The sequence below is a fragment of the Cyrtonyx montezumae genome, unplaced genomic scaffold (assembly GCF_038088225.1).
Source record: "Cyrtonyx montezumae isolate F1298 unplaced genomic scaffold, pur_monq_1.0 scaffold_25, whole genome shotgun sequence".
Taxonomy (NCBI): domain Eukaryota; kingdom Metazoa; phylum Chordata; class Aves; order Galliformes; family Odontophoridae; genus Cyrtonyx; species Cyrtonyx montezumae.
This window is the reverse complement of record NW_027071992.1, coordinates 1,270,001-1,292,722: the sequence shown is the minus strand read 5'-3', so window position 1 is coordinate 1,292,722 and position 22,722 is coordinate 1,270,001. Positions and strand designations below refer to the sequence as shown.

Here is a 22,722-nt window from a genome sequence, read left to right as displayed (position 1 = left end):
ATGTGCAGTGTAACTTTCTAGGTTGAATGTATTATATAGTGTGTTTGTCTTAAGAAGAAAATAGCATAAATTTCCTGTTGGTATGACTTGTATATAGACTGATGAAAACCCTGTTTCCTTAGACTTACGTGAAAAGCCAAGATAAACAGTTTGCTGCAGCTACAATTCAGGCTATAGGCAGATGTGCAACTAACATCACTGAAGTGACTGACACATGCCTTAATGGCCTCGTATGTTTGCTGTCCAACAGGGATGGTAAGTTAAATCTTCTGTCTGAGTGGTGAATGGCTTGAAACCTTTTCTTAATGGAAATTGCTCAAAGTAGATAATGCAATAACATATATGGAAAATTAATTTGTGTAATGATTTCACTCATGTGGCTGGATAAAAATAGTTACTTTGGTGGTCCTTTTGTGAAACTCTTTAAAATGCCCCTTTTTGTTAGTGAAATTAATTCCTTGTTGCTTGAAATTATGAACTTACCTGTTTTTTTTTTCCTCAAAATGCTTTTAATTACTGAACTGTATTGTGATTTTCAGGGATGGTAGTAGAAATGTTGTCCTTATGTGTTCAGTTGCATCAAAGCAGTTAGCCTGTAGAGGGTGCTGAAAGCTTGGAATGGCCTTATAGTGCATCAATACCTAGCTGGAAAAGCGTATGAAATAGTTTTAGTATAAGCAGTCCCAAATTTGGCTTGATCTTATTATTTAGCCTTCTGTTATTTTTTTGTACTAACATGAACTTGCAAGCCACAAAGGAATACAACAAAAATCAAGTAAAGTTGAATAGGGTATAGTAGCACTGTAAATCAATACCTGATAATATTGTATATTCTTACTAGTTACCAAGGCACGTTATACAGAAGGAGGTCAAGAAGAGAATCAGATTATTGTAAGATGTGAAGTCAACATGGCTATAGCTGAATGTCAGAAATAGAGTTGGCACAATTGAAGTAAAATATAATAATGTTAGGAAGGAGGAGGGGCATGATTTTGGGGATGCCCTATAAAATTCTGATTAAATCAGAATTGTACTCGGACTACAGATGTGATCTGCTCTGAGCTTTTACAAGTAGCATTAATTCCTCTTCATATCTACTGGACATATTTTTTCTGGTAATCTTAAGAAGGCCTGTATTAGGTACATTGCTTTGGTTGAGTATGGTCCTACCAGTTTGACCCAGTTCAGAGCCTTTTTTGTGTTTGATTTATACACTGCAAGTCCTCCTTCTCTCCTACTTCACCTTTGTTTAGAAATTTCTGAGCCTCAGTGTACTGCTTGATAATTTTGATCTATGTAACTTTAATTTCCTGTTGGTCTAGACCTTATATCCCTCTGCTATTCTGGTTTTCCATTGTTAAAAACACTTAATGTGACTCAGGTATGTATTTTTTTCAACTACAGTCCATAATTATGACCATATTAGAAATACTACCTTCAGAGTTTGCTCTAAATTCCTTTTAGCAATCTTTCTCTAGATCAGTAGGCTCTTTTCAGCATGTAAAAATCCCTTTTTTTTTCTGTCTTAAGTAAGATATTTAAACTATCATTTCAAACCTGTTACTTAGTGTAAGAGACTGTTATTTTATACCATTGCCTCAAAGTTTGCTGATGAACATGTCCAAACATGTCTAAGCTAGTCCTGGGCAAGGGTTGTGAAATCCTTTGTCTAAGAAACAAGCAGATGGGCATGTCCTGGGGCAACGAAAGAGAAAAGCTGCAGCTCAGTGGCCGCTGAACACTCTTTTGTGTGGTACTCATCTCTGTGGGGAGATAGCCATCTCAGGAGTTGCTTGCCTCGCACTCTAGCATGGGGGATTTGCCACATTTGGCAAGAGAAATGGAGGATAAAAGAGGAATCGACCACCATGAGATTGTTGTTGGTTGGTGTTCTTCCATTGGAAACCTCATGAGCTGAATCCCTGCTGCTGAACTCCCTCCTGGGCCTGCTGCCTGAGACATGCTGCTTTCTCCTGGACCTCGCCGCTCCTTCGAGGTGTTCTACCATCTGAACCCTCACGAGCTGATCACTGCTCGCTGCTTCTCCGGTGCTGACCCCTCGCTGTTTCTCTGGTGCTGGCTCTGACACTGTTCCTGCACTTTCCCCACGCTGCTTCTCCTGTGCTGACCCGGTGCCGCTTCTCCAGGACAACTGCTTGCTGCTCAGGGCTGCCGGTCGCTGCTGCTGTTCTCCCCGCTTCTGCCGCCCCTGCTCTTCTGCCTCGGACCGTCAGAGCCGCTTGCAACCGGACCGCCCCTAGGATCCTGGCTGGTGACTTTCCCCGTGTTGTACAAACCCTTGCTTCTTTCCTATCTTTCCTATCGCCTTCCCTTCCCCATCACCCTAACTGTGTCCGCCTTCCCCATCTCCCTGGTCAATATTGGTAATAATAAACTGGTTGGACCAACATTGAACTGTTGCTTCTTAATCTCACGGCGGGTATACGCATAATCTAAGAACCTCGTCTCCCTCCTTTATATTGGAGCATGACACCTAGTAAACCTCTTTTTTGTTTTCTTGCTTTGTTGCTTTTTTTTTTCCTTTTTTCCTGATAAGGATCTTAGATAAGGAGAATATGCTTTTTTTCTGTTTAACTACTCAGTGTACAAGTTTCTTCAAAATAACTATTTCTTTACACATTTTACATAAGTGTGGTACATACATGTTCATGTATGTGCGTGAATATAAAGATAAGTCTCAACAAGATTAGTTTTCTTGACTGATTCTAATCTAGAAAATACTTCTGAAGGTCTTGATTATTTTATAAATCATACTGTAATCTTCTTGTACTCATTATTTTGAAAGGCTGCGAAAGACACATTGAAGATCTTTTGAACCTGGCATACAGCAAATTGCTTTACTGTAGATGCAATGTCTTTATGGTCCTTTCCAAAAAAAATTAGGATGACATAATTGCAATGGTACCTTTCCTCAGAAGGCAGGAAATTGCGGGTATTCGCAGCTTATTAAATGTGAAGATGTTTGAACATGAAGAAAAAAAGATGGCACCTGTAGGAGAACAGAGTTTGATTTTCCTGGGTAATCCTGCTTTCCTCCAACTTTCTCCATAAAAGTATATGATCAATCTGTTTTCCATGACACTTCTCCCATGGTTGTTCCAAATCCAGAAGCAGTTCAGCTCACTATGTAGCATGAAGCCTGAGCATGTAAGTTCAGCAAGTTCTGATTTCCTGGAAAGCAGAATCAACTCTGACTTGTTTGCACTGTTGTCATTATGGGGAATTCACTTGAGTGCAGAGGAGTGGTGGGTATATTAGTTCTACCAAATGCAAACAGAATCCTGAAGAACAAACTTGTGGCAAATACGCTTTCCCATTCTGTGATGTGTTCTGGAAAGCCTTCTTTCTGAACAGCCAAGGGTGAGTGTATCTGGCATGGGAACTGAGCCAAGAATCATTCTGAAACTTGGGTGCTGAGATGCAGAGTTGCACAGAACTGTCCCATCGATGTCATTTAGTTCCATCTGGGATAACTAGAGTTCTTTTGTGTTTCATCACAGAATGTTCAAGCTTCTGTTCTTCTGTGATTCAAATGTATAGGTGTCTTTTCAAAACGCCGCATCTGAAATGCATCATCAACTCTTTACTGTGCTCATATCCACTCTTTGATCTCTATAAATGTTCAGTATGGGTAGATGAGTATGGGTAGATGAATCACTGTCAGACCATGTAAAAAGTCTGCTTCCCTCCTGTTTATAAACTGTACTTTTTTATAAGCTGTACAGTACTTTTAAATACTGGAAGGCCTCAGTGATGTCTCCCCAGAACTGTCTCTTCTTGAGGCTGAATAAAAGCAGCCTCCACAGCTTTTCATTGTAGGAGGGGTGCTCTAGACCTGCGGTCATTTTTGTGGCCCTCCTCTGGACTCCAGCAGCGACTTGTCTGTTGCTGGGGGTTTCAGACCTGGTCACTGTATTCCAGGTGTGACCTCAGGAAGGCAGAGAAGAGAGAGACAATCACCTCCATTACCCTGCTGGCCACCCCCCTTTTGATGCAGCCCAGCACACAGTTGGACTTCTGGGCTTCAAGTGTACTGTTGCCCTGCCTCAAGCTTTTCAACCACCAAAACCCCCAAGTCTTTCTCTGCAGGGCTTCCTTCTGTTTTATCAGCTGCACTGCTCAGTGTAGCGTCATCAGCAAATCTGCTGAGTGCATGCGATTTCGCCACGGAGGCCATTGATAGAGATGCTGAAAAGCAGTAGTGACAAGGCATGTGTGGGGGACATCACTCATCACCAGCCTTTAAGTGAACACAGAACTACTGACCAGAACCGTCTCCCTGTGGCCATCAAACCAATGTGTTATCCAGTGAATACTGTCCACTCTTCAAGTACTTATCTCTCCACTTTAGAGAAGAGTACCATGTCAAAGGCCATGCAGAAGTTTAGGTAGATGACATCAGTTTCTCTCCTCTGTCTACTGCTGCCATTGCTCCATGATGGAAGGCCACCAGATTGGTGAAGCATGATCTGCTCTTTGTGAAGCTATGCTGGCTGTCTCAGATCCTTTCCTTGTCTCACATGTGCTGTAATACTGCTTTGAGGAGTATCTGTTCCATGATCTTCCCTGGCATAGAGGTGAGACCCATCAGCCTGTAGTTTCCTGGATCTTCTTTTTTTCGCTTTCTTAAAAATTAGAGTGATATTTCCCTTTCTCACAATGACCAGAGATTTCACCTGACAGCCACGACTTTTCAAATGTGATCAAGAGTGGCTTGGCAACCACATCAGCCAGGTCCTTCAAGACCTGGGATGTATGTAGTTTGGCCCCCTAGCCTTGCACACATTCAGTCTCAAGAGCTGGTCTTGAAGTTGCTCTTTTCCTACAGTACAAGGGATTTTGCTCCATAACCAGAGGTTAGGTATTTGTCATTGTCCAGATGTTCAGGTATGCAAGACATATACATAGTCTTGACTGCCAGTGAAGTCTGAGGCAAAGAACTCATTGAGTACTTAGCTCATTGAGCACTTCCTACTCAGTGTAGCCACTTAGAAATTGTTTGAAGAAAGCTATCAGTTAACATACTGAAATTTTTGCTATGACTTGCAATTTTTCTAAGGCTTGTGAAAAGTTGATGATACCTCTTGTAGTTTCCTTTTATTGCAGTGCTATTCTTGATCAGCTCTTGTGATACATGGAGTCATTATTGTAAGATTTTATTTTACATATTGTGTTTCTTTAGATATAAGATAATGTACATTTATTTCATGATTTTTTTCATTCATTTATCATTCTCTAATATGCATTTTTCTTACATAATTCTAGCAGTGTTACAATTTTAATTTCCTCAGTGATTCAGAATATCAATAATTTTATTCTTTACTTTTGTTCTGTGATTTTATTTATATGATGTAGATATCTTCCTGTCTTTGACTAAATGCATGTGTTATATTTCATGCTCATTTTTGCAATTCTCTGCGTGCACAAAGCAAGTATCAAAGAGTGTTATGGTTTTATGATTTTTGTTGTATTGTTGATATTCCACATCATAACATCATGCAGTGTATCGGGATTTAGAGAGCTAATGCTCTTGGTCTAGTGGTTAGGAGCCAGCGCTCCTTTTTTCTGGATTATGACAGTCTTTATTCTGATAGAAATACATTTTGCTTTTGTTTGTACTTTCTTTTTTGATAAATAAACTCAAGTAAAAGGAACCATACTAATTTATGTGCATACAGTTTTCTAAATTTACTTCTGCACATTGTAGATGTTCCTAGGTTGACGCTTCATGTATTGCACTTACAGTTCATCATGATCAGTTCTACATTGTCTTGTTTTTAATAATGACTTCACGTCTGCCACAAACTTCTGGTGACAAACTTACTTTATTGAACCATTCTTTTTCTCTGCTGAATAATACAAATGGTCAGTGGTGAAGGCTGTAACATCAGTGTTTCCCACTCTAAGTATTCCATCTTATTTTAAGTTTTTTAGAATTTTCTTATTTTAGTATCTCTCAGTAAGAAAGTGTACAAAGCATAATTTCAATTGCATTGATCTGTAAGATCATGGAAGACCTTGAAATATGCAATTAGATATGTTATAATTTTTTCTAATTATGCAATTTTGAATTGAATTTCTTCAAGAAATTAGTCTAGAAAAATGGCTGAGATATCATTTCAAATAAAGGATGACATAAAAAGCTTCAAGCTATAATTTAAGTCTTATAGTGCAGTGATGCATGCGCAGAGCTTTTGAATAGCCTTCCCCCTTAAAGAAGTTTACTTTCTAAATAATTATAATTAAAAAATAGAGATTTCTTCCTCGTGAAGAAATTTTGAAATTGAAATTTCACCTTGCTTAATGTCTGAGTGAATGACCTGTGTTTCAGTTTAACTACTCAGCTGTAGAAATACTTCTGTGAAGTTTAAGGAATGGTCATTGTACATTTTCTTTGCTTTAAACACGGATACTTTAGGAAAAATTGTTACTCCCATTTGTAGTATAACTGGAAACAAGAATAATTCTTAACTCTTCCAGTAGTCTTTCTGTTTTATTTTCAGCTTTGGTTATGTTAACTTCATCTTTTCTTACAGTGCCCTTCCTTAAGCCTTTATTAATTTATAGAAGCTTTATTTTGCACCAGCAGGGTTTTTTTTCAGCTTCCAAAGTTCCACATTTCATACAAGCTGATTAGACTCTGGATGTTACCTGGTACAGTAGTTAAGAAGTCCAAGTCATGACTTCAACATAAATCTTAAAATGGCTTGTGTATTTGGAAGTTTTATTTCAGTATAACATAGATTAAGTTACAGACTTGAGATAGCATTTAGCATGTGAAAAAGTGCAAAAGAAATTTTTAACTTTTTCTCTTGCTTATGAATGAACTGTCGTTTCTGACATTGTACATTTCTTTACTTCCATTTTTAATACAGATACCAAATTATTTACAAATATGCATAGTTTCAATGACAAACATTTCTCTTACTGTTTCTCAATTTGAAAAGAAAAAATACAACTTTACTAAAAGGCAGTTTCAGAGAAAGTATGTGATAGGGTGATATTTTTACCTTTATGACATGGCTGTGTCCTTTTTGCTGCTTATAACTTGCCCCTAGAAGACAAACTTCATATTACTTAGTAGAGTGGTTTTACATCTCTGTTACCAAGCATTCCATTCTGCAGAACATACTTTGAAAGCCTGTTGCATCTTTTACAGTTCATTATTTATGACTTTTTCTTCTGCATAAATGCTTTTAAAAATAATAATTTGTTTTGTCTTAAACAGAAATTGTAGTTGCTGAAAGTGTTGTTGTCATTAAGAAGCTGCTGCAAACCCAGCCAGCACACCATGGTGAAATAATTAAGCATATGGCCAAACTCTTGGATAACATTACAGTGAGTATTTGTGTGTATGCCTTGTAGATTGATTCTTCCTTTATTGATTAATAAAAATCAGGTGTCTTCTGTTTAACTGTTGCATGCTGAAGCCAGGTCTGGTTCCAATCAAAAGTGCACCTTCCTCATTCCATCAGTTATGCACTTCGCTGATTTCCATCAAAATTCATTCATGGTTCATTCTTCATTGGAATACCTCCGATGTGGCATAAAGCAACCATAATAGCAAAGAAATGGCATTATTTATGAGGGTTGCTCCAAAATGTTGGTGGTAGGGCAGTAGAGGTTGAATCTTTTTTACTTTTTTGCATTATCTTTTGTTGCTGTGCAATAGAAGACAGTAGTGGGTAACCTGTGATGGTGGTGATTTTTACACACGCAACATGCATGTTCATCACTGGTAAAAATGCATAGCTAGTAGTTTTGACTACACTGAGTACTAGTTCTTTGTACGTAAGAACTTGTGTACCTCAATGTAATGTACTCTTTGTATCTGTTGTAGTTTCCATGGAAATAAATACGAGGCATTACTTTCAGAGTGACCTACACATAATTCAAATCATTGGCTGTTTTTATCCAGGAAAAAATTCCTTTGCGATCCACACTGTATTTCCACATTACCCACTGAGTACACCCAGGTCCTTGAACAAAAACAATGCCTTTGATGAGTTTGCCTTTGACAAAGTCAGGAATAACGCAGAACCTGGTTCTTAGCTCTTTCCCAGGGCATTTCTATATGCATTAGGGGAGCTTTCTCCCGTTCTCCAGTTTTAACTGGGCAAGGATACCTCCTTTGACAGATCCCCTACTGCTGACTAACCAGTAGGCCCTTCCTAAATGTGTATCCCAACGTCTGGATGTCCCAGCAGACTGCTCCCAGTGTAGTCATTGAATTGTTTGATTTTCCTAGGTGCTACTGCATGGTAGAGGATGTGATAAAAATGAATGAAAAAAGCTATGCCTTTTGTCCCTATTGTCTAAGACTTTCTCTTTGGAAGTGAGTTCCCATGATGTCTGAATTCTTTCACAGATGCCATATTGCCCAAAGACTAGCTTTTCAAGGCCCAGAGCAGTGTTTCACATGGTGGCATAGGATAGGTTAGTGATCCTTGTGTGGTTACTTCTACCACTGTTGTCTTCGTCATGTTGTTTTCATCCTAAATTCAAACTGCAGCAACATTACCAGCTATTATGGAGCCAGGACACTACCAAATCACCTAACATTTCCATGGTACCAAATGCACTGCTGAGAGAGTGATGAAATGCTTATTTAAGTCACACTTTTTTTTTAAATATATTTGAAATTCTCTGGTGTTTAACAGTAAGATCCTTGTTTCTATATCCTTGTTACTATTACCTATCCATTGACAAATTGAATTTAAGGTATATTGGTATTTACTAGTCCCAATTATTGTAAAACATTCATTGTTCTATTCTAAATTACAATATAGGACTGAATATCATTAACTACCTATTGCCTTGTACCCCAAGGGTGTCAGACTTTGATCTCTCAATTATTATTGTTCTATAGATGCTAAAAATGGGACAATTCAGTTTCATATACTGATGTGTGAGCAGTAAATAATCTGTAAATGAATGACTTTTCTGTTTTCCATATTTGGGGAAGTTTGGAAAAAAGACATGATTTTCTCCATCCATACTTACTGAACAGGCTAAACAAATAAATCTTTGGCCAATCGAACAGATATTTAAGGACTGATGGCCAAATATCATAATTAAGTAGAGATAATGTAATTCTATAGGAATGTTCATATCCAGAATACAAGGAATTTGAGATACTGCTGACAGTTAAATAGCAAACAAGTATTACCTTATTTTTTAACAATCACTTGTGTTTTCACTAAATATGAGCGCTAATTTTATTAATAGCTGCAATCTCATAAATTGTGGAATATTTTATTGTTCACACTTTCTGGCACTTAGCCAAATGGATTTGTAATCCTAATACTGTGTGTTTATTATGCAAGAGGAAATAGGTGTTTCATAAGTACCACATGTAATATTTGAATTTTTTTTTTTTTTTTGTAGTTAATGTTTATTTTACAAAATTAATACTTTGGTGTAAATATTTCATGTTTTAAATACAGGGATATTTTTTAAATAATGCTTTGTAAATTTGATTCAGAATGAAATGGAAGACATGCAATACTTGAACTACTGTGACATACTAACAATCTACAGTAATGAAGCTGTACAGAATAACCGAAGATGGTATAGGAGAACAGAGTCGTAATAGAAATAGACCAAAAATCAAAATTTGAATCTGAACTCTACCTTTTATTGAGAAAAAGGTAGTGTTATAACTACTGAGGATCTGAATTTGAAATTTCATTTTTTAATAAAGCATTATGGAAATGTCCTATATCTGCATGTGCATTTTAAACATGTGAGTTTACAACATAGTTGCTGCACTTTTTGCTTACAATAAAAATGCAAAGCAAAATTTCTTAACATTTAGTTAACAGAAGGAAATATATACACATATGTGAGCACACACACTTTTATAAAGGTGCATTTTAAACACAGTCTGATAGTGATAGACAACAGGGAACTGCTTTAAACTAAAAGACGGGAGATTTAGATTAGATATTACTAATAAATTCTTTACTCAGAGGGCAGTGAAACACTGGCAGAAGCTGCCTAGAAAAGCAGTGGATGCCCCATCCCTGGAGGCATTCAGTGGCAGGTTGGATGGGGCCCTGGGCATCCTGAACTGGTAGCTAGCAGCACTGCTTATGCCTGGGATTTGGAACTGGATGGTCTTTAAGGTCTTGGGCCTCGGTCTGGGTGAACTTTGAGTCCACTTTCAAGCTATTCAGTCATTCTTCAACTGCACGCAGTGCTCAAGGTAACACTGCACCAAAACAGTGTGGAGCAACCCCTCCCCTGCTGGCACTGCTGGGCATGGTGCACCCCAGGGTATAGATGGTGCTTTTGGCTGCCAGAACACATTGCTGACTCATGTTCAAGTTGCTATTGACCAAGATGCCCAAATCCATTTCAGCAGGGCTGGTCTCCAGCCTCACATTTCTGAGTTGAGGAACAAGATTCTCAGGACTGCTAGATCCCAGATGCAGAATATAGCACGCTCATTTGTTAAATTTGATGTGGTTTGTGATTGACCAGCCCTCTAGTTAGTTAAATGCTATTTTTTCTGTCATTTTCTGTTGGGAAAGTTTTTATGAGATCATTTTTAAATTTGAATTTAAATTTAAGAGACAAACCTTCATTCCTTATGCAAAAGCATACCATCATCTTGAAAAGTCTCTTATTTCAACAAAGGAGAAGTAATCAAATGTAATCTTAGGTGGGCTTGAAAGAAACTAGTAGGTAGGGGACCATGAGCGAAGGAATTCTTTGGTGCTACTTAGAGTTTAATTTAAACTAAGTTTCAGACTGTGTAAAACAGCAGAAAGAATGAACGTGTGTATAAGCAGTTAAAAAGAAAAATATGTAAGGTGAAAGTAAACTTTTGGACTTTTCCACCATGTTTTCGATTAGGTAAATGGTGAACACTTAGTCACTAAAACAAAATCAGTGCAAACTAGGTGAAGTGACATTTGGGGTTACTATATGAATTTGTTGCATTAATGTTGTTATCAATTTCACTTAGATTTTCAATGACAAGGTGCCTAAAAATTTTCCATAACATTTTGTTCAGATCTTCCACTCCACAATTTACCCATTCTTGTGGAAAATCTTCAGAAGCCATTTAGAAAGTGAGAGAAGGATAGTAAGCTAACTGTTACCTAGCTATAAGAAATGGTAGGAAGTTCTACTAAAAAATACAGAGCTCTTGTTGAGTGTTCACTTTCATTTAGGATAAAACTTTAGAACTGTGTCTGTTTCATTTTTACCTTTAATGGATGTTTCTTACATATATAAAAAGAGTGCTTATATATTTTTTTTCTTTTCTTTTCTTTCTTTTGTGTGTGTGTGTATGTGTGTGTGTGTGTGTGTGTGTGTGTGCGTTTTCTCATTTTTACCTTAGGCTTGTACCTCAGGTGTGACCAGGCAAAGATCTGTGAGATCTACTTTGTTTGTGATATTTGCTGAGTACCTATGCTTGTACATAATACAGCTTATAATCCAACTGTTTTCCAGCTTCCTTCCTCCACACACATCGGAAGTTGTAACTGAAAGATGAAGTTCTGTCAGTTTTCTGAAGTTATTAAGAGAAAAACCAAATCCCTCTGAAGTTCTGTTTTTAAGAATCATGAGCAAGTTACCATTTGGTTCTTAAATGTTGAATATGCTTCTGTAATACTGGTTTAATAAAAAAAAAAAAAGTCCTCAGTATAGTAGTGTAATGTTGTCATGCCAATAGCTGCTTCTTTGAGGATAAGAATTGAAATATAATAGCAAGTTGATTTTGATACCTGTCCAACAAACTTTCCCAGACTCTGACTGGAGACCTGAGGTTGCTATCCATGTTGTTATGTTCAGTAATCCATAAACTTTAGTCCAAATAACTTCTCCTTGTGTTCTGTATCTGTTGATAAGCCTTTTCTTCTTTGTTTTGTCTCTTCTGATGTCTGTTGTTTTTGAAAAGGGGTGCCCAGAAGTAGCCTACAGTTATCAGAAAAGAAATATAAAGAAATGTAATACAGTGGCTTAAATACATCATTTATATTTTTTATCTTATAGTGTTTTCTGCTTTTCGATTTTTACTGCACATTGAGTTAGTATTTCCAAAGAATTATGGAGTTGTTTGTAATCCAGAGACACTCTTCACTAGAAAAAGTTTGGACTCTTATCAGTGTTTTGTCAAACATATTTTAGTTAGACTAATTGAACCGCATTAACACAGGAGATGCTTTGTTTTGTATATTTCCTTTGTACTGACACTCTGATATTGCCACATCAAAATTAACCCATTTTCCATTTCTAATTCCAGTTGCAATTTGTTTTAATATCAGCTTGTTTTGTGGCAAACGTAGATAACCAGAACTGGTAGATTTAAGTTGTACTTTAGCCTCATATATTGGGTAATAAGCTTAGAATTGAATAACAATAGCTTTTAAAATGTACTCTCTAGAATGAACTGTAAAACATTTGTAGATTTTTTTTGTCATTGACTGAAGTTTTTTGTTGTTTTGTTTTTTTAATTAATATATATCTATAGTTGTATAGATATACATCAAAAAAAACTTTCTGTATTTATTTTATTTCAGACATAATGGGTTAAAATGGCAGTAGAAGCTGCTTTTTTGTACTACAGCTTCAGAAGTGCACTTAACGACTTGCTTGGGGCGTATAGAATAAAACATAAGGCATAGTAATTTGCCTTTCTGTTTGCTTTTGAGAACAATACAGAGCAGGGCTGAATAATGAAAGTATTATTTCCAGCATTTTTGTTGATTCAAGGTCCCTACTTATGCTATACTGGAAAAGGCAATGAAGGTTTAGAAGTGGCTTCATTTCTTGTTTGCTGTTTTGAACTCTGGAAACAATGGCTGCAGGATCATGCACTTGATATTACATGTTTGAAGACAGGCAGTCTTAAGCAGGGAAAAAGAAGTCTGAAAATATTGTGTGATTTTGACCCCAAATGAATCCAGTGACACGGAAACATTGGGTTCATCAGTTCCACATATACTTTTCATTAAAATGGTTTCCACTTAGGGTTCGATTCAAAAAGTCTCTAATTGATATCGATTCTCATTGCACAAAATAGTGTTTAATATATAGTGTATTTATATAGTAGGCTGGTTAAAATGCACAGTCTCACAAGATATTCCATGTGGTTTCCTTTGGCAATGTTTTTCAAGTTAAGCTGTGTTTAGATTGTTTATGTAACACAAGACTTGTTAGTAAGATTTAAATTTTACAAAGTAGCTTATTAGAAGAAAAAAAATCCTAAGGCATAGAACAGTACACATTTAAATATTTCCTTGTGCTTTGAAAGTGTAGTTCTAGATTTGACTTGGAAAAATACATTTCTGGTGTTTATACTTCATAATAAATACAGTTTTTGAAAGTAGTCTGCTATGTGAGCTACTTTTGCTTTATGAAAAGGCAGTAATGAGAAAAGAGATGTTTCTGATAGCCTGCTGCCTAAACTGGGGTAGTTGGTGTTCTTTTGTAGAATTGTAATTTTTTAACAAGTCCATAATGAAATATTTAAGAAAAATAAATCTAGCATAACTGAAATCTGAAGTTGCCCATATATTCTTATTTAGAAGTATTCTGTCTGTGCAGCAGGCAACTTGAACTGCTCCAATACTGGAAAATTTAATGTACCACTCAATTACTATTCTTTAGCCCAATTTAAAATAATAGATCAGGAGTGAGGTCTTAATGCAGTGTAACCTTTGGAACATTAGAAATAACCTCTTTCCCTTCTGAAATCAGTGTACAGTAATGACATCAGTCTTACTGTATTGCAGGTGAACATTTTCTGACTGCATTTGAAGTTTTTATATTTAGCAGTTGTTCAGTTCCTGTCTCCCATATTTTACATTCCAAGACCTTTTTTTTAATCAATTCATAGAAAAATGTCTCAATACTTACATATATGTATCTCATGTAATTGTGTAATAGCACACTCAATACAGTATTTTGCAGTTATGTTACCTCTGCCTCAAGCATATTTCAGAGTTCAAATTTGACATTTATCTTCAGGGATATTTTGTTGTTATTGGATTTCTGAGTTATGTCCTCCCATGATCTTATTGCTCCTTCTTTCAGTAGAAGCAGTCCTTTGTTTGAACTTTCGTTGACTTATGTATTTGCAACCATGCACAGGGTAGAGTCAGGTATTCGGAGCTGATTTTATTAAAAGCTGTTCTCAAACTTTCTGGAGTATTAGAAGGTGGTTAATCAATAAAATTTCTTTTGGACATGATTAGCTTTTCTTAAATATGGTTTAGTGGGCCATTCATTAGGAACCTCTGGGTCATAGCTTGGAAATACTGTTCTGAACCTTGGTAATTTATTTACATTTGTTAACTTTTGAACATAATTGAAAAACAGAATTACCAAACTTAAAATGCTTACAGGATATAATAAATAACCATTGGTTCCCATTGTAATTCTGATAGATAAAACTAATTTTACAGTATAGAACAGTTGTGTTTTTTCAGAAGGTATCAATAAAGGTTCTGTGAAAAACTTGCAGCACTTCTAGTAACTGGTGCTCTGAAGACATACTTTTACCTAGATGAATTTTCCCACCTTTGAAAATAGTCTGCATGTATCACTGTGCAATTTAACTCCTGTGGAACACAGTTAAGTAGCCTTAAGTGTTAAGTAGACACTAATGTCAAATAGACCTGTGTGAAGTTTCTGGTCAGTGTTTTTGCTTAAGGTCCTATTCTAAAGTTGAAAAGGCTAATTTTGGACTCATCTCTAGAGAATTTGATGCTGTGCCTTCACTGGACATTTGCAAAAGTATGAATCTTGCTGTCATATGATTTTAAATAAGTAAAGAGGAAAAACAGCAGTAGTCTTAAATTCCCATGATTTTGAAGTTGATGGACAGCAGCTGATGAAGCTCTGTTTGTTGAAAATCATTTCTATCTGAATAGTCACAAAAAGAATAGTCACAAAAAGCATTTTTTGTGTTTCAGCATGGTCTTTATCATAATCTGATGTAAAGCATTCCCAGCTGAACCTGAAATACTTAGATTTTCTTCCTGATTGCCACTGGTACTGTGATCATGGACACATCGCTTCTGTGTGTCTCTGTTCACATTTCTGATCTGTTTATCTTGTCAAACTTGCATGTTGGGACAGAATCTGTATGTATATGCAGATACACTCAGTCTACTGCAATGAGTGTGTTGAACAAGATTTGAGTCTGTATTTCTTTCATTTTTATGTTTTCATCTTTTATGTTTAAGCAGTATTTTGTTTAACTTGTTACTAAACACGGTGCAAGTAAGCACGTTTTCTCTGTGAATGTGTTAATTTATACTGTGTGATGCTTCCTCAGGTTCCAGTAGCAAGAGCCAGCATCTTGTGGCTCATTGGGGAATACTGTGAACGGGTTCCAAAGATTGCACCTGATGTTTTGAGAAAGACAGCCAAGAGCTTCACAAATGAAGATGACCTTGTAAAGTTGCAGATCTTAAATTTGGGAGCAAAACTCTATTTAACAAACTCAAAGCAGGTAAGGCTTAAATACACGAGAGAATATATTTACAGTCACTGTAGTTTTGCTGGCCATCTGTATAGTCCAGACCTTATTTCTTTTAAATGAACAACTGTAACCAGTTCACTGTTATTAGTTTTTTTGAGAACTCAACCTAAATCTAACCAGCAGCCCTAGAGTATGGGCTGTAAGAAATACAAATGTATTGATGAAATTATTCTCCTTTTTTTTGTCCTTTTCTTTATTGAGATGATTTGTGGATTTTTTTTCATTCTGGTAAGTATAAATAATTTATAAATTGTATAATTAATACAAGATTGGAAATTTTCCATCTGTGATGTATTTTTCTCTGGATCAAAAAGCTAAATTTTCTGGGGATTGACTGCTGTCAGTATAAACAAAAAGCTGCTCATTTTTGTTCAAGATATTTAAAAGGAGATGCGAGAAAAAGGCCTTAATGTCTTTCCATTGGTGCTCATCTTAAAGATAGTAACTGCTTTTTCTTTTCTCTCTATTTCTTATTATTTCACTTTACCTCATGAGAGAGTGGGTTTTGATCATCTCTAGTCATAAAGATAACCTAAAAATGTCAGATAATACAGAAAGATGAACTTAGATTTCTGTAGCTGTGAGAGAGGGGCCTACTGCTTAATTCATCTCAGTGACAGTTCTATGAACTTTGTCTCTCTCTGGCTGTAGAGTGTAGCATCTTGACAATAATTTTTCACTGTAATTTTAATTTTACTATAAAACTTCGTGAAATATTTTCCAAATATATAATGAATATATTGTTTGAGATAAATACACTGGACTTCTAGACCTTTTTGTTTTACAGCAGCTTTGACAGCACAGGATCTTGCAACTCTGCAACTGTGATATGTTCCTTGATAGCTATATCTAACTGCAGACTTGATCCATCTGAGACTTTATTCTGTAGGGCATGTGGGAGATGAACTGTCTCGCCTTGCATTCAAATAAGAATGAATGCTTGTCCTTTGCTCAGACAGTCTAAAATGGGTGAGTAACAAAAGGTGACTTCTTTCTGTCAGTGCTCTTCTTAATGAAAGTGCTGACTGAGCTAAGAAAAGATTGGTTTGATTATCTTAATTGTCTCTTACTAAGCCATTGGTAGTATTTACTAATTTTTCTGAATTGACAAAAAATCCTTAGAAGATGGTGATTTCTGTGATACTCTTTTTCCAATTTCATGTGGTCTTTATACATTTTTAATACATTATATGTGAGGCATATTAATTGATTCAAATATGATACTGATTATATAGTGGATGAATCTGTCTCCTGAGATTCCTGCTAAATGATGAGTATCATGGAAGGATATTTTCCTCTTTTAAGCTGTGTGGTAATAAGCTTTCTTCTTGAGTCATCAAGATATTTTTGTACAAAATTCAAACAGAATAGGTTGATCTGGCTTGATTGAAAGCTCCTTCCAAACTACAATAGGTGTTTTTACCTTTAGGAGCCAGTAACACTTCTCCTTTATCTACATCATTCCCAGGAACAAGATTCTTCTCAACTCACTCATTAAAACATATTTTTCAGGAGCAATTTGAGTTCCTAAAATGTCCAGCCACTATTCAGCCTAATTTTTAAGCTCTCAGGCAAAGCTGCTCAATTGTCTATTTGTTCCTATTTCCCCTTGTCTATGTTTTCTTCTGTCTCCTACTCCACCACATAATTTTTTTTAATTCTTTGTTAATTTCCTCCAAAGCCAGTGGAGTTGAGGTAATCTCAAAGATGCAATGTCACTTTATTGAAAAGTAGCATCAGGACAGCAGAGGCACAAAAAAAAAAAGATGAGAGAAATGCTGGTAAAATTTGTTTGTTCAGTCTTGTCTCAAGAAAAGCACTAAGTTCTAGAGGGAATATGACTTTATATTGACACTATCCTTAGATTATCATACTTGATTTACTGTTAATTGACATAAGTCCAAACACTTAATGCAGCATGTTTTCAGGAATGTTTTGAAAATGCAATTTTTTATTAAGTTTTTATTAAGAATTTCCAGTACTATTTTTTTAATTGTGTGATGAATTTTCAACAGCTGTTCATAATTTGAGACCTCCAGGTTCAGTGCTATCTGGCTAAATATGTAATAAGAACAAGCTTTCTTCTGATTGTCTGTGTTGCTTAGTATGTTGACTTCCCTTTTTCGTCAATGAGGAGCATAAAGATCTTTGTGAATGTTGTATATAGCTAAGTGAAGCTCATGTGAGAGAAACGATTTAAGTAGAAAAACATGGCATCTAATTGCTTGAGCTGTTCCTTGCATGTAACAGGAAGAATAAAAGAGAGGTGTTGTTGTGTAACACAATAGGTATCACACTGGATAAAGGCCCAAGTAGTTGTAAATGGATAATTTTTTGAATGTTATTTAGCACAGCAACCTTGTCTTACGTATCTAAGGAGTCAAGTTAACTGTAAGGTAATGACAACAAAGAATGGATATATTGCTGTTTTTCTCCCATTGTAGACACTTAGCCACTGGTGATACTTGCATTAAAATATTTTTCAAGGAGAGCCAACCAGCTAATTTCTGCTTGTCTAGAACATATAATATATTCTTAAAAGATCCTGCTGCCATTGGAAAGTTCTGGAAACATTGCTGAGAGATGATCTGTGTTATATCTTCACACTGGACAAATTAAAATATAGAAGCGATATTATATCTGTATATAGCGAGCATGTACAGATAACAAGATGTGTGGGCATATGGTAATAAATGTATAGAATATTAATGTCAGAGTGCTTTGGTTTGTTGTAGTATGAAGGCAGACATATGCAGATTCTGTCATATTTCAGAAGACTAACTTGCTTGCTGAAACAATTTCCAGCTTAGAGATATTCCTTTGTTGGCAAAACCAAGATTATTCATTAATTTATTTTTTGTTTTTAATTAAAATTAATTGTTTCTATTAGCAACCTCCATGTAGAAAAGCTTCTCTGACTTGTTTGGTTGCATTGCCATAAGAAAAATTTAGTGTTCTCTTGCTGTTTTCATTAAACCTATTTAAGATATTTGCAGGGAGAATTCTTGTGGATATGGAGCATTCGACCGTATGTTTTTGTATAGGAAAATATGGAAGAGGCATTTTAGTGGCAAGTAAGAAAGAAAGGATTCTGGTGGTGATCCCATTAAAGAAAATGCAGTCTTTCAGGATCATGTTGTATGAGGGCTGCTCCAAAAATAACACCTTCTATTTTATTATGTTGTCTGATGACATCAGAAGCAGATGATGGGATGGCAGTAAGTTGAAGGTTCTTGTTAAACATCCATTACATTTTCTTGACATGTGACAGATGGCAGCAGAAGGACAGTCTGACAAAATAGTGTGTTGACATGGAAGTGTGTATGGAGCAAAGGTGTGTCATTGAATTCCTCCATGTGGAGAAAATAGTACTTTCAATGGCACTTTCAGAGCTTTTATGGAGACCGAGCAGTGGATGTGAGCACAGTGAGGTGGTGAGTGGTGTGTTTCAGCAGTGGTGCAGATTGGTTGAGGTGTGGTGTGCAGGCTCTTGTTCACTGATGCTGTAAATGCATAACTAATGATGGGGACTCTGTTTATAGAGAGTGTTTTGTAACTGAGAATTTGTTCCATCACACACTGTTATTGTGCTTTTAGTATCTGTTGTAGTTTCCATGAAAATAAGTAGGAGACATTACTTTTGGAGCAGCCTACATATATGTTTAAAACACAAAAAAAAAATCGGTTAACATGTATGTCACAGGAATTAATTAGTATGCTGGAACAGTGCACATACGTAGGCTACTCGAACTTGCAACCTCAAAAGGGATTTTTTCCTTACGAATTGTACATTGCAAAATTTAATGCTTTTTTCTGCATATTCCTCTGCTCATGCAATTAAAAATGCTACTCCTGTAACTATTACCTGATAAACAAGATATATATGCAAGCTAGTTTCTTTGCATAAAGAAAATAAATACTTCTTGTCAATGTCCTAACCTTATGTTATCCATCTCCTCTTAGTCATTATAGTAAAAATTAACTTTGTTATGATGGTAAATTATTTTTGCTCTTTTCACTGTTTTCTTCCATATGAACTAAGTTTTTTCAAGTTTTTTCAAGTGTGTTTGATCAGTGCAGTTCTGTGCAATGTTGTTGCTCCATTTACCCTACAGTATTTCTAAGGTATGGGGAGAGTCATCCGATGTGTGCATTTGTTTTGTTTTGTTTAGTTTTTAATTTATCTGTATTATTAAAATTATTTAATACATGTTAATATTCTCAGACATCAAGTTAGGAAATCCTATTATCCTGTAGAAAGTGTGGTAATACAAGTTGTTCTCTTACATAAATAAATAAATGACCAATATTACTGGAGGCTTTAAGCTTCAAGAAAAAAAATGGAAGAAGTCTTTTATCCTGGTTTTTAGAGGGCATCAGCAGCTTGCTTTTATGAAAAAGTAACAGCTAAATGCACTGCAAATAATTTGCAGTAATCCAGTTCAGTGATTCATGTGTCTGCTTTAATGGGTCATAATTCAGGATAAAGTAACTGAGTGCAGTCAGAGTGCAGACACTGCTTATGCCAGGGACTGTATCTCTTCATAAAACACACCTCAGCAGAAGCAGTTTGCCAGCCCCCTAATACCCTCTGATGTTTTGATGTCCTGCATATTTTTCCGATTAAGTTTTGAGTGCCATGTTTTTAGTTGTATTTCCACATTCATTATCCTCACGTAGATCCTTCAGCGGGTTTGCCATATATGATTATTTTTTTAATGATGCCTTTCTTTCCACTTCAGCAGTTTAATAATCTAGCACATGGCTGCTTCTCAGTACTCAGCATTCACCTCCCCAGTACAGAAGAGGACATGTGCTTTGGCTTCAGAATTCCATTTGCAGCTTTAGAAATGCATATTCCCTGTGGAACAACATTTGTTTGACATAACCATTCATTTTTATTACCTCTTTAAATATGTTTATCCAGAGTTATCAATAATCATAAATAACTTGTATTCTGTTCTTGTCCTGTTTTTTTCCACAGACAAAATTGCTTACCCAGTATGTATTAAATCTCGGCAAGTATGATCAAAGCTACGACATCAGAGACCGTACAAGATTTATTAGGCAGCTTATTGTTCCGAATGAGAAGAGTGGAGCTTTAAGCAAATATGCCAAAAAAATATTTCTGGCACAGAAACCTGCTCCATTGCTCGAGTCTCCCTTTAAAGGTATTACTGCCAAAATCATTTGGTAAATGTTCATTGTGTAAAGGAATGTGACAGCCTGTTCTATTTCAAATATGCTCACAAATTGCGTCACTTAGCAAACACAAATGATTAATATGCAAGGATACTCACTCTGCTTACTTGCTTTTCAGCAAACAAGGTTTACATGTTGCACACACATTACATTTGCCTGATGACAAAACTGACAAAACTGTGTGGATTTAAAATTTGGCTTAATAACAGAAAGCGGGTATTCTAAGGAAAAATATTCTTCCATTTAGAAAAATGTTTTTAGTCTTTTATCTAGACTTTAATGGAAGGTTGTTAATGCATTAGAAACCTATTATGAATCTGAAATAAATTGAATCTCTGTACATTAGCTTTTTATTGTTTTTCTACAGAGTGATAGTTTTCTCAGTGTGTTTCTCATCTTTTAAGAAGTAAGAAGCATTGTCTTCTCAAATAAAAAGGTTATTAGGTTATCTGAATTAAAAAATGCTCTGTTACTCTGATGATTTGCAATTTTAATTTTCATACTTGTATATGTTGTAAAGCTTTAAAAGGAGCTCCATTTTGAAGAAAAACTATTAAGATTCTGGATGTGTTTGTGCCAAGACATGTATATGGATTGTTTAACTGTGCTGTCATTCTTAATATTCACAGTAAAGTAATTTTTAGAGAAGCTACATTTCAGAGCAACACCTCTAAACACACTGACTGATTAGCTTTTTTATTGACCATTATGGGGGAGATTATTGTAATCTATGGACTGAAATCAGTTTTTTGACCTATGAAGAGCTTCCTAGTTTATATTTATTCCATGACATTTGAGGTAATATAATAGCAATTACCTTTAGCCCTGATTAAGATTGCTCTTTGTAGTAGAGCTCATGTTGTTTGTATATTTTCCACTCCCCCATTTTTTTAATAGATCGGGATCATTTCCAGCTCGGTACCTTGTCTCACACGCTGAACAGCCGAGCCACTGGCTACCTGGAGCTGTCTGACTGGCCGGAGGTGGCACCTGACCCTGCCGTGCGAAACGTTGAAGTGCCCGAATCGGTATGTTGGCATTGTTAAAAGTAACTTTGCCGAAGGCGTAAGCCAGTACCGAATATGATCTGGAAATATAAATAGTTAAATAATCTATTTATGCTGTACGGAAATTTTTTTTATGTGTGTGATCATCTGCGTGGCTTGTGTTAGCTCGGAAAATGAAAATTTTTTAGAATTGCACTGTGCTCACTGTTTATTTTCAGTGGGAGAAGTGAATCAACTGTAGGCCACTTTGACTTCACTTGAGAACTAAATTAACTTTCTTTCCTTCCATCTCGTTTTTTTATTTCTTATCTCTTGTATTGACTGTTCTGCACTGTTTGTTTCTGTTAATGATGAATGTTGCTGGAATATCCAAGTAGTGGTTTAGTGGATTTTTTTTAGTGTAAAAACGCAAGTCATGGCAGAAAAAAAATGATCGAATAAACAGAAGGCAGCAACAGGGTAAGAAGTTATGTGTATTTAGAAGTGTAAAATCTGGAGCAGATGGAGGTTTCCATTCCAGACAATCCAAAAAATTTGGAAAGTTTCTAAAAAGAAATTGTAGTCTATTAGTGTACTAGTTACTTGTTGACATTACACAGCTAGCGACCTATTACTGATGCCATTCCATTATGGGATTGTAAACTAGCAGGCAGAATCAAGTTTTGGTACCAGAGTTGGGATTTATGCATCAGATATCAGAGTACTAATAAATGTCAGTGAAAGCTATTGTACAGTAAGAGGAATTGAGGTTTACTGAAATTTACTGCACTCATGATGCTCCCAGAGATAAGTTCTTTTAGCATGTCTACATGGAAGAGCACATGATCCTTGTCATGAGCCAACTCTCACTCTAAATTGCACGTGCATTTGCATATGAGATGTCAGAAATAGAAAGAGTGGAGGAAATTCCAAAACAAAAGAGGTTGTGTTTTGCAGAGGCCAGTAAACAGTGAAGCCGTACAGCAAGCATTTCTCCTTAGTACTTCAGTA

General features: G+C 36.0%; 1 protein-coding gene across 4 annotated transcripts in view; it reads left to right on the top strand.

Annotated features, from left to right (window-relative positions):
- The window catches only part of AP3B1 (adaptor related protein complex 3 subunit beta 1), a 161,189-nt gene that overhangs the window by 76,209 nt on the left and 62,258 nt on the right, over positions 1–22,722 (top strand). For all 4 annotated transcript variants that reach the window (XM_065739772.1, XM_065739771.1, XM_065739770.1 and 1 more), the window contains 5 exons: positions 123–255; positions 7,250–7,359; positions 15,317–15,493; positions 20,508–20,694; positions 21,623–21,753. In XM_065739772.1, the coding sequence (XP_065595844.1) occupies positions 123–255; positions 7,250–7,359; positions 15,317–15,493; positions 20,508–20,694; positions 21,623–21,753 (738 nt within the window). The remainder of the gene's footprint in view (positions 1–122; positions 256–7,249; positions 7,360–15,316; positions 15,494–20,507; positions 20,695–21,622; positions 21,754–22,722) is intronic.